General features: G+C 34.3%; 2 protein-coding genes and 1 pseudogene across 4 annotated transcripts in view; 2 read left to right on the forward strand and 1 right to left on the reverse strand.

The window, feature by feature from the left end:
• The window catches only part of LOC124436386 (NACHT, LRR and PYD domains-containing protein 12-like), a 42,114-nt gene that overhangs the window by 15,434 nt on the left and 8,756 nt on the right, over positions 1-17,924 (forward strand). For all 3 annotated transcript variants that reach the window (XM_046986301.1, XM_046986300.1, XM_046986302.1), the window contains one exon: positions 9,348-11,534. In XM_046986301.1, the coding sequence (XP_046842257.1) occupies positions 9,355-11,534 (2,180 nt within the window). In that variant the 5' untranslated portion in view covers positions 9,348-9,354. The remainder of the gene's footprint in view (positions 1-9,347; positions 11,535-17,924) is intronic.
• LOC124436000 lies at positions 4,138-6,324 on the forward strand. The gene is made up of 4 exons (XM_046985927.1): positions 4,138-4,178; positions 4,446-4,611; positions 4,727-4,890; positions 4,976-6,324. The coding sequence occupies exons 1-4, from the start codon at positions 4,138-4,140 to the stop codon at positions 6,147-6,149; spliced, it is 1,545 nt and encodes a 514-aa protein (XP_046841883.1). The 3' UTR covers positions 6,150-6,324.
• LOC124436388 lies at positions 6,227-8,170 on the reverse strand (annotated as a pseudogene).

The following is a 17,924-nucleotide window of genomic DNA, read 5'->3' on the forward strand; positions in this document are numbered from 1 at the left end:
AACGTCTGTCTGCGCTGACTTTGTTAAAGACTTTTTCGTTTTTCATGTCTTAATTTTTTTAAAAATTCGTGTGGATCTTTATTACAACAAAAAATATAACATACGCAAAATACAACAACTCCTTGAGTTCTAATTAAACTATCTGATTTTTACGGAGATACAACTCTCATTCGGAGTTTCATCTCCTTATCTCTGACTAAATGTTCTCCATCATCTTGTATGGTTTGGCGTCGCATTCTATCAGGCAGGGGCGGATCTAGGATTTTTCGAACATTAGTCATAAATTGTCGAAGGCGCTCCGCACATGGGGGGTCTGAGGCATCCTCCCCTGAGAAATTTTGAATTTCAGAGCCTTGAAATGCCATTTTCAGCGTTTTAGAGCAATACAAATTGTATTTTGTGGGCATCGTTTTTGAGTAAAAACAACACATTTTGCTTACGTTTTTTTCAAAAAAATAAATTGAAGTGAACAATACTTGAATGTTTTGCCAAATATTTAGACTCATTATAATGCCAAATATATGCTCATTAGCATGTCTAGGAACGTAAAATGTATCTTACAATAATGCTATTCCAAAACAGATATAGTCTTTAAAAATTTTTAACAAGTTTTCAAGCATAGACCCCCCTAGAGACCCTCATTCAAACCTCTATGTAATGAGTTAAGTTAAAAATTTGGTACTACAAGTGACAGTTCATAGATATATAAAAGCTCAGACCTCAAACCTTGCAAGTTTATTGTAACCCTTTACCCATCTCCACATCAGTGCCAGCAAATTCACCATTTGAGAACAAACTCAAAATTCTTTTCTGCGAAAGATTAAGCAAAAATTATCATAGTGAAAATTTGCAGCCAAGGACAGCTTAATGTCATTAATGTTTATTAGGCATTTCACTAGACTATTATCTTCTGTAAGTATATGCAAGATATGCTATATAGCAATCACTAGTAGCATTGTATTTGCAAATACAAACAGAATGTAACCAACGTGTCTTTAATTATATATTTACCCGAATGTTAAAATTGGTTCATGTTTCATGCTTACTGGTTATGATAAATATGTTTTCATATCATCAAACCACGTTTAAATGTAAATCTGAAATAATTTAGTTTAGAAATTATAATGATCATCAGAAGAATTACTTAGTGATCATGTAAAATACTTTGTGTTTTGCCAAATTTTAAGGTTTATCTGCATACATAGAAAGACATTTTTACTTTATAGAAATGCTTTTCGTACATCAATAGCCCTTTGGAATTTATGGCTAACAATCTGGTATGAGCCGTAGATTAACACACCTTTACATCTCTACATAAGGTGTTCAGTTAGAAAAGGGGGCAATATGTGACATGGGACAACATTTCATGTATGTGAAATACTAAGGTTTAATATCATTCCAGTCAAATTGTCAAAATAAAAAGCTTCATGGATCAGAAGACTCAAAATCACAGGTTATAATAAACAGCTTCTCGTGTAATCAATGTTAGTTTTCTCAAATCTTAAACAATATGTAGTATTACTGTCCAATGATTGAATGATCAATGATCATAAACTGAAAAGCCACAAACACTTGTTTATGATTAAGTAAATAATAGTATGGCGCCTTATGGCTACAGATTTTTTGTCCATTGAAATATATTTGCAGGAATGTAGGATTTCGCTGCCATATAACGGCCACGATTCCCCAAACACTAAAGAAATCATAGCTAAAAGTCCTTCGGCAACAACAATTTTAGAAGCATCAATCTGCTTACCATACGCCATATTGACATAAATCGCATCACACACTCGCATAAATTGACTTTGATATATTATATTCATGCATACACTTCACTTGTCCTTTACTTACGATTTTGGATGTAAATTTCTGCTGATAAAACTCAAAACAATGTTGGCTTTCTTTTGAACATCAATGACTGAAATGTCGCTCGTGAGATCGTCTTTGCCAAGCATTTACAATTTATCCATAAATTTTTCACCCTCGTGACAAAATTCACAGTTTCGACAGCAGCATTCATGTCAATATATGAATTTGTAAAGAGATTTCCATAAATTCTATCTGATTGTAGTTTAGTTTCAATCATGCTTATAAAAATTACTATGAAACGATCAAACATTTAATTCAGACAGTGAGCTTAACTATATTAGTTCAGTTGGCTATCAGTCGAAATCCGTCAAACCAATCACAATAAAACAAAAAATCAAATGAACCAATTGTAAGATAGTAATTGGACTCCCTTATACGTCCGGCCACCCCTCTTATCAGTGGAGACCATTCTAGACTGCCCACTGATCAGGCCATTGACCACTGAAAAAGCGTTTTTGGCGTTCATAGACTCCATTATCCTTCGAACCAGTCAAGCCACCCCGTCTATCAGTCGGTTATTCCAGGTCAATTAAAATTCAACTGATCTGGTTACCAATGAGATATTCATTGGATTAGTCATTAGTTTTCAATAATAAATAAAGCTGGATTTTTATCACGAAATAAATGCGATAATAAAGTAAGAATAATTAATGATTTTTAATTAATATGAATAGTAACTTTTGATTTTCAAACATCAGTCGCGCGACGGATTTGACATACCCTAGATCCGCCCCTGCTTTTAGGCCTTAAGACTTGCTCTTCTGTCAATTATCCTTAAACTTCGATTTCTTGTAACTCGTGTCAAATTATTCATTATATTCCAATGATATTTGTATTTTTCTTATTGTTTTTTGCATTGCGCAAATAGAGTTTTAGTTTTTAGCGTTTACGACAAGCGGCAATCCTAAATTATTTATTTGCCATTGAGTTTTGTTGTTTCGAAAAAGTCGAATTTAATACGTAGTTTTGCATTTGTTATTTAAGATTTGCATTGTCAAGAGGTGTATTTCATGTTTTATTAAAACTCTGTTGATAGCTTAATAGGAATATTTATGATTTGTACTAAATTAAAATAATTACTATGCTTCACAAAAGTCATTTTGTTTTAGTAGAGATACTAAAAAGCTTGCGTTACTTTACCTACAACAAAAAGGGCTTCCTGCCCTTAAAACCTAAACTGCTAAACGCAACGTAAACGGCAAAGCCGTCCTCACGCCTCGACGAAAATTTGAGTTCCTATGATTTTTAATTTTTGCAGCCAAAATAGTTCGCTAGCCCATCAGATTTTTCAGTCGTTTTTCCCTTTTGCATGAACGTTTGTCTGCCGTACTCAGTATTTAAAATGATGGACGTTAAGGAGTTTTTTGCTTGGGAATTGATTGAACTTCCCTTTCATCGTACAAAGATACTTTGCAGAGAACCAAGTTTAGAAAACATTTTCATGGACGAAATACGAAACAAACGATTTTCATGGAAGCGTATTATATGCGGTGATTGCTAAGCTCTCTCACGAGCAGATGAAATTCTCCTTTTCATTGCCGTTACAACATACAGCGATGTATAAAAAGCCATTGTTGTTTTTGCTTTGTCGTTATGGTCGTCTTTGTAGCAATGAGAATCATAACACGTTATTCCGAAGTAGTAATCTAGTTACTGTTTGATTCAGCCATGTTCCATTGTTTTCTTTTCATTTTATGAGTTAATTTTTACACGTTGAAAACAAATATACCCAGTCGCATGAACTTTTTTAATTCAAAAATTATCGCTTTTGGCGCAAAAATTTGCAAGTGGAAAACCGGCTTAATTAGTACAAAGAAAGCGTATAAGTATAGAGTAAATGATCTACAACTAAGGTAAGAGAACATTCAAGGTTCGGTTTGTATAATTAGTTTTTTATTTATTATTGTTTTGCGTTATGTGACCTGTTTTCAAAAATTCATTCACGACCTGTTCATTAAATATCCGAGTTAAACAAAATACCGTCCATTTTCCTACCCTTTTCATATAATTAACATAATTGATGTGATTTAAGTCTGGTTTAAAATATTACAGAAAACCATTTACTAAATGAGCTTTATTATTTTGAGAGATGTTAATTGGAGCTTGTTCATTCATTTGTTTCAAATGTAAGTAGAATCATATGGGATGTATAAAGTAAGAGCAAAATGCTAATGCCTTTTTCTCCAGTAATAATATACATAAAAAAAATTCTAAATTCTGATTGGCTAAGAGCTTGTCAGTCATTGAAAATTTCACTCGTTCATGTTAATGCCAAATAGGCCTTTTGCAGCTAGAGGTCACGTGCTTAGGTAACGCCATACTGGAGAGAACGCTTTCCATAAAACAATGGCGAGTACAAGGCAATTTAATATGTAGAGTAAATTTTTTTTGTTTTTGTGGCGATTTCGGCTTGACAACACGGCTAGACAACATGGCGTCGAATCAAGGTATTTGACAAGCAAAATTTTTCATCAATTCTTTTTCTTGACTTTTAACTGAAAAGGAGTAAATTTTCACTCAATCTCGAAGATTCCGCAAGTGTTCAAAATAAACTTCAGTGCTCAGCGACTTTAAAGCCAAAAAAAAAGATCAAGCTACCACTGTTGTGTGCCTCTATGTAATGGAGATTCCAGATATCACCAAGACCTGAAGTTCCATCGCATTCCAAGTGCCAATGACGGCAAAGAAACCCGTAAACTTTGGCTGGTCAAAATACGAAGAGACGAAGGGCCTGATTTCAAGGTAGCTTTGTATTATTATAAAAAAAGCTCTTGCATATTTCTTCAGTGAATCTTAGATAGTGCATCATTTGTAAATAAATACGCACTAATGCTATGTTTTGTTTTAACTTTATAAGATATCAAGCAGCACAAGGGTTTGCTCGAGACACTTTTTAGAGGACGATTACCTACCTCCTGATAATGCAGGACGGTGTTTATTAAAAAAAGGGTCTGTTCCCAGCCAATTTGACTGGTCTTCAATGACTCCAAAAAGAAGAAAACTAATTCGCACTTGTACTGGGTATGCGGAATTGTCAATAATAAGTTTATATTATCGCCTTCACCTGTACCTTGTTTCTTAATGATTAAAATGTTATTTGCTTTAGAGAGACACAAACTGAAGAAACTGCAATTGAAGAAACTGGCAGTGAAGTGTGCACAGTCGATCCTTTGCTAAAAATGCAAGAAGAGTTGGAAGGATTAAGATTGGAGGTAATTCTGAAAACCCAAGAATTAAAAAAAAGTAAGGAAGAAACAGCTTCTGTTATGGAAGAAATGAATGCATTCAAGGCCCAAGCACATAAAGAAATTGAAAATACCAAGAAGGCTGCCGCCGAGGAGTTAGCACTATCCAAATTTGGTTTAGAAAGATTTTCAACTAACAATGACTTAGTCAGATTCTACACAGGATTTGTTTCTTATGAACACATTAAGGCTTTTTATGAAATCATAAAACCAACTGCTGAGAGAATGACCTATTGTTATGCTACAGGAGATAGAGAAAGTCGTCCAAAAGCACGAACCATGCTAGTTATAGACGAGTTGTTTATGTTCCTGGTTCGTATTAGATTGGGCTTATTTGAGCAAGACCTTGCTTACAGATTTAAAATACATATATCCACTGTTAGCCAAAAAATAGTTACATGGAGCAATTACTTATATTTCATGTTGGGATGTCAAGTAATCTGGCCTTCTAGGGAAAATGTCAATAACTACATGCCCCAGTGTTTTCGTAGGCTTTACCCAAGTACTAGAGTTATAATAGATTGCACAGAAATTTTCTTACAAACTCCCAGCTTCTTATTATTACAGTCACAATTATACTCAAGCTATAAAAGCAACACTACCCTTAAAGGTTTGGTTGGGATCTCTCCTCATGGGGCAGTCTCTTTTGTATCTGGGTTATATACTGGAGCAATCTCAGATAAAGAAATAACTAGGTGTTGTGGCATCTTAGATTTAATTGAGGAGGGAGATTCAATAATGGCAGACAAAGGTTTTGATATAGAATATCTGTTATTAGAAAAGAAAGCAATACTTAATATTCCCCCCTTCTTAGAGAGTAATGTTCAGTTTACTCAAAATGATGTTCAAAAAACCAAAGAAATTGCAAGTGTCCGCATACATGTGGAAAGGGCTATCCGAAGGATAAAAGAGTATCATATTTTTTATTCTGATATACCACTTAATTCATTGGGGTCAATTAATCAAATATACACAGTTGCATGTTTGCTTACCAATTTCCAAGGCCCACTAATTTCTGATCCTAGTAAGAATTAACAATTGTAAATATTGGATTACAGTTGTCTTGTCAAAAAGAATTAAATGTAGCTAAAAAATATGTAACAGACTATGACTATGAGAATAAAAGAGATTTTCACAAAATTGTAGAAAATTATCACAAGTTTACGACAATCACTTTAAAAAATATTGAAAATAAAAACCATCAACCTTATTTTTTGCCTCTTGAAAAAAGTCTTTGTTAAATTTAATCCTATTGCAAACAAAATGTGTGTCACTTATGTAGCTAAAAAAGTCACACCACTCAAGACCTGTCAAAGCTAACTGACACTGTACTTGGTAAAAGTAAATATCAGTGTTCTTCAAAATAAAGTCATTTGTAGCCACATTTTTTGAAAGATATCTAACATTAGCAAAGTCATTTTCACCTTCCTTGACAACTTTGATTTCCAACAATCCAAAAGGGTTGCAACAACTCTCAGCTGCTTGTAGGTCATATACCAATCGGTCTGGACTGCAGCCCAACCAAGGACATCTGGGATGAATAATTAATCCAGAAGGAAATAGATTCACAGACCCATTCTTAGCAACATTAGCATAGGCCATTGCACCTGTAGATTCTAAATCAATGCCTCTTTTCATAGCTGCAGTTATGACATGACGAGATGGATTGAGCTGTTTTACAAGATTTTCAAAATCCCTCGACCGTCTTGCAACAATCCCAAACTTACTTGCTGTGATTCTTTTACTTCTTAACATATGCCACAAACTGTTTGCACTTTGAGTGATTGTTTTCTCTTGGATGTCAAGTGAATCTTCTTGAGTAATCATTATAGCATCTAAAGAAGCTTGTTGTTGCTTTGTGAGACAACTGGAACAATTATTCTTAAATCTCATTTGCGCTGAAGACAATGGTAGTGTTGGAAAGTTGGTACAACTGAAATCATTGATAACATAGTCTTGAGAGAGCTTTTGCTGGTAAGAAAGAACACATCCTTTAGGAACTTCTCCAAATTTACTTTGCACATGTGGGATACTTGCAAGGTTCTTTTCACTTGGAAGTATACTTGCTATTAATGGTTTGCTTTCAAAATCATCAAAATTTTCTTTTGTCATTGGTAAATAAACATTTGAAGGTGAATATAGTGTGCTTTTAATAAATTTGGTGAAATTAGCCCCTGCTCTTGGTTTTTTGACAAGCACATCTTGAATCTTCTTCTGTTCTATCTTTTTTCCTCTGGGTACACTCCATCTTTGAGGCATACTAGTGCATGTCAATGAATCGGGCAATGAGCGAAGACCTAGCTGTTTGCAATGGGCTAGAAAGAACAGCAATCCAACGACATGATGGCAGTATCCCCCAACACCAGCTACACATGAACACCTTGCAGAAATTGAACTGTTAACAATGTTGATCTTGGTTTCAAGTACACGTGGAGGCTCATTTTTCTTCATTGATCGATAGCATCGAGCATTTATTACAGCTAAATCATCCTTGGTTGTAACTGACAAAAGAATATTAAAATTTTTATGAGATCAAAGTAATCACACTCTGAAAGTAAGCTTAGTAACTAAAGAAAACGCGAACAATGATTGGCAATTTACCTCATTTCATGTAAATATCCAGGTTCAGCAACAAACCTGTAGGCCTTTGCGGTACTCTGACATCCTGACAACTCTTTTGCATACTTCTCGACAAATGCAAAAGACAAGTTAGGAAGAGAACTTATGTCTTTACTTTCGGTACACGAATCATCTGGAGAAGCATGCATAAAAACATGAAAATACATTAGATTAATCATTAATACCTTCCCGAAAGCCAAATCTCCTACTTGTGCCTCATTTTTCGATTAAAAAAAGTCAAGAAAAAGAATTGATGAAAAATTTTGCTTGTCACATACCTTGATTCGACGCCATGTTAGTGTTGTCTAGCCGAAATCGCCACAAAAACAAAGAAAATTTACTCTACATAGTAAATTGCCTTGTACTCGCCATTGTTTAATGGAAAGCGTGCTCTCCAGTATGGCATTACCTAAGCACGTGACCTCTAGCTGCAAAAGGCCTATTGCACTCAGAACCATGCTATTACATCAACAAATAGCAAATTGTTTCATATTTAATCCAATATCAGTAGCCTGAGGAACAGTTACGTAAGATTGATTATGGTGCCAATGCAAACTCGTAGCCATCTTTGTAAAAGAATTATTATTGTAGAGCACACGTACATGAATATACTTTCCCCTACAGTGCCCTAGCTGGTTATACGCAACAGCGAAAGAACATAATTGTACACTTTATTTAATTACAAAACAACACTTATTGCTTTGACTATCAGATGTGTCTACTAAAATTCCTTTATATCATAATGCAAGTATTAAAATGAAGATATGATCTTCGCACTTTGCTGGACAATTTAAGCAATCGTCTCAGGAACCTGAAAAAATCAGGTGACTCAACGGGATTCAAACCCATGACCTCTGCGGTGCCGGTGCAGTGCTCTGACCAACTGAGCTACGAAGTCACACAGTGGTGAGCAGGTCAATATTGTTGGGCTCATGTTTTCTCGTGAAAGGAAAATGATGCAGTGGTGTTTGAAATAATGATCTTAATGATTTATAATGTTCAGGAACCTGAAAAAATCAGGTGACTCAACGGGATTCGAACCCATGAATGTCGTATAAAAACATTCATACGACATTCCTTTCACGAGAAAACATGAGCCCAACAATATTGACCTGCTCACCACTGTGTGACTTCATAGCTCAGTTGGTCAGAGCACTGCACCGGCACCGCAGAATTTTGAATTGAGTCACCTGATTTTTTCAGGTTCCTGAGACGATTGCTTAAATTGTCCAGCAAAGTGCGAAGATCATATCTTCATTTAATTTCAAACACCTCACTGCATAAAACATTCATAATGCAAGTAAGTCGTTTAAACATGAAATGGATTATTGCATGAGGTATTATTAATCCTGGAGTTTTGCATGCGACTTTGTACCTAGAGTTGTAGATAAGCAAAGCAGTAGCGTAGCCAGCCCAACTTTTTACTTCCTCTACGCAAATTTTTTAGTGTTCACTGACTGTGAGAACAGTAGAATTCTAAAGAAATGAATAATGGTAATCTTTTAGAATTTTCATAGCGGGAGTAAATCTGCAAGCTAGCTACGATACTGAACTCCAATGTTAGCGTCTTGTTTTGAATTCAAAGTAATGTGACGATTTAATACATTTTTTAAGCATACAAATGGCAAATTTTCTTGAATACATACCATGGAGAAGTTATAACTGGTTTGGAAGATTAATATTGATTGTCTTTGGTATAGTTTTCATCCCTGTTACTACTGTTTCATCAGTTTTATTTCTTAATAGCTCATTTGATTGTCATAATGAGATTATATCAAAGACGAAAGAAAGTTCTCTTTTAAAGAGCATTGAATCAACATGTTTCAGACAATACAAAGATGGTTTAACTTTTAAGGATGCTGCTTTTCTTACGGTAGTTTTAAATTTTGCCATTGTCTTAATTTGGAGTATTGTCTATGGATATTATGTAAAGCATCGAATTGAACCAAATGATACTGACAGTCCAATAGAAAACAGGAACGAACAAAGTCAACCTCTACATGTGGATTATAGTGAAGGAACTCCTCAATCCGACAACGTTGCATTTAATTTTTCTTCATTTTCCATATACATCGTTTATTTAGTGGTTCGCCTCATCATATTGTCTGTCTTCATTGTATTACTTTTCCATGCTAAGTTTCCCATCTACTACACCTGTAAAAGACGTCCAACTTTGAAAGAAATTTCCTCATTAAATAACACCATTTCTACCATTGATTGTGAAAATCTCAACGCTGATAAAAAGGAAACCTTAATTAAAGCTGTTTTATCTGTCGATTTTATTGTAATAACACTAACAATTTTGGAGCTGTGTTACTTGACGTATAAGGCTTGGACTGATAACTCTTTTAAAAAAGAGAATAAATTTTGTACAGTTTACTTGAATTTTGTACTGCTTCAAAAACCTAAAGAATGGTTGGAGGAAAATATAAACGATCTTTACACGAACAAATTTTTTGAAATACACGACAACTTTGGTGATGAGAACAAAGAAAGGCAAAATCTTGATAATATTTATGTCAACGTCATACTACAAGCAAAGAGACAATTAAAGAATGCTTTCCCAGAAACGTTTAATCGGCACGAAATCTTTCATTCTTACCTAAAAGTGAGAAATGATGTAAAAAAACTAACAAGAGTAAATGAGATTTTTACGCCAATCCCAGGTGAGCAGAGCACGTCGTGTCCAAACTCTATTTTAGTCATTGGAAGGCCGGGAATTGGTAAAACTATGCTCACTAAAAAACTTATATACGAATGGAAAAATAATCGAGATGGATATTGGCAAGATAAACTTGTTATTTTAGTGAGATGTCGTGATCTTGAAACTTGCGACACTACTCTCGAAGATATGTTAAAGCGGCGTGATGGACTAAAAGATAAACATTATTCTCAAGTTTACAAATTCATAATCACTTATCCAAAACAAACTGTCATTATCATCGACGGACTCGATGAATTATTTCTAAATCGTTTAGAGCTCCATGAAACAAAGAACCCTGTATTTAAACTAATAAAAAAATTAGTTGAAGGTGAAACGCTGTCTGATGCCATTGTTCTAGTAACATCACGACCCACAGCTGAACATGCATATGGATGTTTAAAGTTTGACAGGACTGTGGAAATCTTGGGCTTTTTTGAAGATCAGATTAAAGAATACGTCGACAAGTTTTGTGGTAAAGACAAGAATACAGCCAAAAGCATTTATGAGCACATTGATACTTCTCTTGAACTTAAAAGTTTGTGTTATATTCCTGTGAATAGTTACATTGTTTGTCTAACCCTAAAAGAGAGCTTGATATGTAAGGCTGAAGATATTCCAAAGACCATCACTAAGTTATATAATAGAGCAATCAAAGTCTTGCTGTGGATGCATCATCCACTTTGCAAATCAGGTAAAATACCAAGAGAAAATGATTATCTTATAATTCCTTTGCACCCCGAGCTTAAAAACGATATTGACAAAATAAAAGATATTGCAGTTAGTGGAATTACCAAAGGAAATTTGATTTTTGAAAAAAGTAGTAATAGTGCTTTTCATGAGGTAGCAAATTGTGGTATATTTCACCGTATACAGGATGCAAAACGCTTACAGTACTGTTTCCTACACTTGACTATTCAAGAGTTTCTGGCTGCGCAATGTATTGTAGACGAATGGAGCAAAATTCCACTGTTTTTGGATTATAATAAACGTGATCCTAAATGGCAATTGGTGATACAGTTTGTCGCTGGTCTAATTGGAGACATGAAGAGATCTGGCAGCATAAGAGATACTAAAACATTAGAAGATGTTGAAGAACGGTAAGGTCTTTACTTTCGTTTCTAGTGAAGTTTGAATTATTGTCTTCGATGAGTTTTGTTTACACAGTTTTTAGTCCTGCTTAACATGAAGCGCAGGAACACTAACTACGTTTACTACATATGCACAGAGTTGTTCCTGAATTGTTATAAGAAATCGCAGCAGTTTCATATTAAGCTGGCATATATTTATACAAGGTATAACTTCATGCTCTTAAGCAGAGTGTTGTTTCAGTTTTGAAAATGTCGCTGAGTTGCATAAGCGTCTGTCTGTTTCGAAACAAAGTTTCTGCCTTTTTTTACTAAATTTGCACTTTGAATCTAATGCTGTTATCATTGACGCCGCAATGTAAAGAAGGTATAAGGGCTAAGGCATTTTACATAATTTATAGCGTAGGGTGCATTAATTTAGAACTATTGGTTTAGTGCTCTTTACTTAAAACAGTTCTTTTAAGAACTATCAACTAATTATATTAATCTAACCATTCACTATGGTATTTGCTGTTTTTAGAACCATTCATAAATCAGTTTAAATTTAAATTGTGTGTATATTGTAAAGTAGAATGTACAGAATACAGAATACATGAAACCAGTCTGTACATTTCATTTAAAAATTAAATAACTTCATTGTTAAAAATACAAGCACTGTTGATCTTTGAATGAAATAATACACAGTACAAGTCACTCGCAACACAATCTTCACTTTAGAATCAAGCAATCACTTGGCTAGCAACTAGAAAAAAAATCAAAAATCAACTATAATGAACTTTTGTCATAACTTTTACAGAGCGCAAATTGCTTTGAAGCAAATTTATAATAATTACTATATACAAAAAAATTGTATACCTCAAAAAATAATATTTGATATCGAAAATGCCTGACATATTGAGCTGTTCACTCATGCTTAAGTGATAAAACAAACTCTCCCTTGCTTTGAATTGATTGTTGCTAAAAACTAAAGGTCTATTAGACTATTATTAGTTATCATTCATAAACAAGCATAATGAATGATTATTTTATTGCTTGGTTAATATTACTTTACATAGTAAGTTTGGCAGTACCATTTTGCAATATAAAATATTGCAGCGTTCGTACCAGTAAGTTTCTCTGTCATTTTTGTAATTATCCTTCATAAATACACCTTAAACTATGCGATATTTATAATTTAGAATTGACGAAAATGCAAGAGATTCTATTTCATACTTTCATAAATATAACCTTATTTACAACTCAATGAGCTACATTAAAACGGTTCATTTTTACCAATAAAAACCTTTACTTACTTGTTGGCAATGAAATAATGATCTCTTATCTTGTTTCTATCATGTTTTATCACAATATTTTATGATCTTCCAAAATCTTTTACGTATGAGGCGACTAATATCCCGAAACTGCACTTTTCCAGTATAAGTTCATAGAACGCCAACGCCAAGTTACTAGCCAGAGTAATGGCGGACTTAACGCATTCACACAAAAAAAGTGCCAAGCGTTTCACCCGCGAGTTTCCCTTTTACGTTTTCTTTATTCTACGACGAGAGCGTCGACATCCACCTCAATAAAAATGAGGATGTTTTCAAAGCAACATGTTTGGACAATATAAAAATGTTATCAACATTGCAGAATGACTAGTATTAAGTAATATGATAAATTATAGAATGTTATAAAAAAATTGATTATTTAGAATGAATGGGAACATTAAATAACTGCATTCATCAAATTATTTACATTAAATATAATAAAAAGATTGTGTTATAGCTGGTGGTGAATTTTAGCATTTAAATCAAGATTTGTTTCATTGATTGAAAGACCTTCTTTCATTTGAAGAGGAAAACTTAAGTGATAGGTTTGGATGAGTTAAAATGAAGATACTGAAATTTACTTTTAATAGAAGGAGAAACGTGTAACATGCGACATATTGAACAAAACTTGTTTTTTAAACTTTGCTAGCTACTTTAATCGTTAATTTGCTTTCGAAAAGATTCACGTTGGACGGACCCAGTGTAGCTCTACACGACCACGAAGCAAACTTAAAAATTGTTTGCTTCGCATTTTAAGGCCAATTTCAAGTATCCAATTGAAAATGAAGATATAAGACTATATGGAACAAGACTTCCTAATTCAATGGCATTATTTATACCTTTAATTAATTAGTTAATTTTAAACTTAGCAACATGATTAAAGCTGTAATCTAGCTCATAGCTCATAGTTGTTTTTTTTCAGTTCACACCCAATTGAAAGCAAGAGGGTTTCTTTACAACTCTTCCACTTCTCGCTCTCTCTTGATCTTCAATGATAACATGCTCTGTCTTCTCAAAGATATTTATAGGAACAGATATTGGTTGAACGGAAACAGCAGGGTCTTTTCTTGACTGCTGGACATTTTTATCCTTTTTAATATCTGTTGACCGGAAATGGACCGGGAATGTTAATAATGGTTGACCGGAAATAAAAAGGTCTTTACTTGACTGCTGGACACTTTAATCCTTTTTTCTGTCATTGGTGATTACAAATCAGACATCGTTGTATTTTACTCTTGTTGTTCTTTAGAATGTTTTAGGTGTTGTCGATTTTGTCTGTACACTTTTCCGTTCGAACTTGATATTAACGATTGTCAACTTTCCCTTCAACTTTCGCCTGTACCCATGGCTTACGCTTCTGCGATAACTAAGATTTTTCTGGTTTTCCTACTTTAGAAGACTTTTGAACGTTTAAATTAGTGTTCTAGTTGGCTGACAAAACAACCTCAGGTGAATACTCAATCCCTTCACTAAAAGTATTACTCCACTTCAATAGGGATGAATAAGGATCTCTTCCACTCTTCTACGCTTTTTTCGATAAATGTTTTGCTGTCCGCACAGCATTTTCAGCTTTTCCGTTAACCTTGGACATCCGGGTTAGCTAGTAATTTGTTCAAACTCTAATTCTCTTGGTGTCCCATTGTCGGTCGCAATCTATTCTGGAATTCCGTGTCTTGAAAAATGTAATTTAGGTTTATTAATGACTTTGTTGCTAGTTTTATTGCTTACCTGATCCAACTCAAAGAAATTTGAGAAAAAATCAGTTATTACTAAAAAATGACTTCTTTCATGCTCAAAAGGTAACAACAAACCATTTTCCATGGTCGTTGAGGATTTGTGTAGCCGATTAACGGTTATTTCTGTTGCTCACGTATATTCTCGTTGCACGTTGGACATCTTGAAATACAGTCTGTGATCTCCTTCGTCATACCAGGCCAATACACACTATTTTGGGTATGTCTTAGACATCCCTTCACACCCATATGACTTGCATGAATTCATGCATTATATATGATCTTGCCCCAAATTAAATGACCAATCTTTCACCTTTAAATATCAGACCAGTTTGAATTGAAAATTAAAGTATTCTGCTATACTTGGTGGTACTTGATCTCTTACCTCTGGCTATCCTAGTCTGACAAACTTTTTTAGCTTCTCTAAATCATTATCTGCTACTATAACTTGTTTAATCATTGTCAATGATTCTTCAGAGATTGCAAGGTTATTAACCATATCAATGGACTCCATATCTTGTTTGATACTGTTTCCAAATGACAACACTTCGTGATCAAAACACTACATTTTACGATCTCCCTCTACATACACACGACTCAAGTTATCAGCTAAATACATCTGTTATCCCTTCTTGTACGTAAATTCTACTTGATCTTTCCGTAAACTAAGCATCATTCGCTTTGATCTCTTCGGTGCATTTTGGAGACTCTTCTTTATAATACTCTCAATTGGCTTGCGATCAGTTTCAACCATTACTCGTGTCCCATACATATATTGTTCAAACTTTTCTGTTCCAACTACAATCGCCACCATTTCCTTCTCAATCTGACAGTATTGTTGCTCAATTACGCTTAATGACCTCGATTTATATGCAATAGGTTGCGCATCTTGCATTAGACAAGCTCCCAAAACCTTCTCAGACGCATCAACCCTGTAATTCAAGATCGTGATCAAAATCATAATACTTCAAAGTAGGAGTTGTTGACAAAATTTCCTTGGTTACATTGAAAGACCTCTATTCAACGTCTTATCTCCAGTGAATTTTGTTCTGCTCTTTAAGGAGCTCTTTTAAAGGTGCTATGACTGAGGATAAGTTATGTGCGAAGCTTTGAAGATAGCTGATCATCCTTAGAAGGAGTCGTACCTTTTGTCTATCAGTTGGTATAGGCATCTTCAGGATTGCTTCAACCTTTTCAGTATCATGATTGAATCCTTCCATCTGAGGTAATTAAATGACCTATAAAACTTACTCAATGAAACAACAATTTCTTTGCGCTTAGCTTTATTCAAGTACTTCTGCATATTTCCAATAGACGAACTTTCTTATTATCATGATCTTTCAATTATTGCTCATAGGATTCGCCTACTCCCCAAACCAGTATATCGTCACAAATGGCTCTAATTCCATCCAATCCTGCCAGAACTTCGTCCAGATAGCGTTGAAATTCTTCGGGAGCTGGAGAATTGGTAAAGTCACTCGTTTCCATTTGTAAGGGCTCCATGGTGTTGCAAATGTGGTTAGGTAGGTACTTTCATTATCCAATTGTATGTGCCAAAACCCATTCTTTGCATCCACAACCGAGAATACCTTAATTAGCCTTTGCTAATTTAGGTAGAAGATCCTCTATATCTGGATGACAATAGTGATTACGTTTCAATGCTTTATTTAATGGCTTTGGGTTAATGCATAAACGAATATTTCCATCTTTCTTTTGCACAGCTACCATACATGAAATCCAGTGTGTCGGGACCTCTACTCTTGCCACAATTGCAAAATTGCTATTCAAAATTGCAAATTCTCACATGCTATTTCAAAACTCATACATCTATAAAAATTTTGTTAATATTTTTTCAATGCTGAACTTTTATGCGCAAAAAAGGTCTAAAATAAAAGGTTCAAAGTAGACATAAAGAAAAATAGCGAATCATAATCCTTAAACAGATGCAACCTGAGGGATACTAAGTGTAAACTGTATAGCAAATACAGCATGATGTTTCTGCATTGCTTATCTATTTTTTTGGTTAGAATCTTTTGGACAGATATAACCTTAAACAAACAACTACAAGAACTTTGCATGGTAAATGATGAATTCTGAGAGTGCTTGTTAAACCCTAAAGTTTTCAGTAGCCTGCATGGTCGTATCTAAAGCACTGTTTGAATGGTCATTATAATTAATCGTTGCCTTGTGGATAATCATCAAAATGACTAACATAGATATAGCCCAGCTCTAACGAATAGAAGTTTATGGCTTTAATAATTTTTTAAATTATCTTTTTGTTTTATGACAAACTATTGGGGTAGAGGAAAGCTCATATAATTTATCCCCACTTGAAAACATTAAATATTTTCAATGTTGTGGAGCAAGTTATACGCATTCCTTTAAATCAATTCCATCTGTAAGACAATTGGGTTTTAACATGTTATGGTGGCGGCAAATGATTCCATTTAGTAAAGATGACATTTTATGAATTGGTTTGAACATTTAAAATTCATAATCAGTTTTAAGGACCTCATGCCCATATTTTTGAAGACATGAAATTTAGCAAGATGTATACGCTTTTCCGTTTTTGCACAGAACTACTGCACCAATTTTGCTAAGGACTTTTTAAGGCTTTCTTAATTTTTTTGTCTTTTCAGCTTTCCAGCGGGAATCTAAGCCTGATTTGTCTTGTGGAAGATATAGCTGATAGAATAGTTGCGAGAATTCAAGTTGTTTACCTTAGACCATTTGTAAAACTTCAGCATTTGTAGCTATAATCTCACATTTATCATAAAACAAAGTCTACCTGCTCTAAATATAGAGACCTTACATAGTTACTTTAATAGTATAATAATAATGAATTGAAGATTGAAGCGTTTACTGGATAAATACTTAAAAGTTTGCCGTCTTATGCAGGCAATAATTGTTGCCTGACTTTGCCGTAAAAAAGGCTGCCTGCTGCTGTCTGTGCTGCGTTTGTTGAGAGGAAATAATTTTCATTATTAGTGATGCCCATTGCGTTTATAGAGACGATGGACATTGCTGTAAATGTTAGCCTTAGAGCTGGTCGTAGTTGCCTGGCAAATTTTATTACTTTAATACTAGGAATGTGAGCCTGTAAACCTTTGCAAAACAAGAACTCCGTTACGCGGGTATTTGTGACGAACACAAGGAACGACATTCCTTATTTAAATTTGGCTTGACAGGCTCAAGGTGGTGTTAAAGCACTGGGGTTAAAAGTTGCCAGCTTTCCAAGTCTTTGTTTAGCTTTGCAGTATCTCAAATCGAATGCTCAGATTGCAATGTGACAATATCAGCTACGCTATGGTTGATTAAGTAATTTCAACTCCAACTTTGACGAGCTTCATCTGAAAACTCAC

Source organism: Xenia sp. Carnegie-2017, unplaced genomic scaffold, assembly GCF_021976095.1.
Source record: "Xenia sp. Carnegie-2017 unplaced genomic scaffold, XeniaSp_v1 HiC_scaffold_16, whole genome shotgun sequence".
NCBI lineage: Eukaryota > Metazoa > Cnidaria > Anthozoa > Malacalcyonacea > Xeniidae > Xenia > Xenia sp. Carnegie-2017.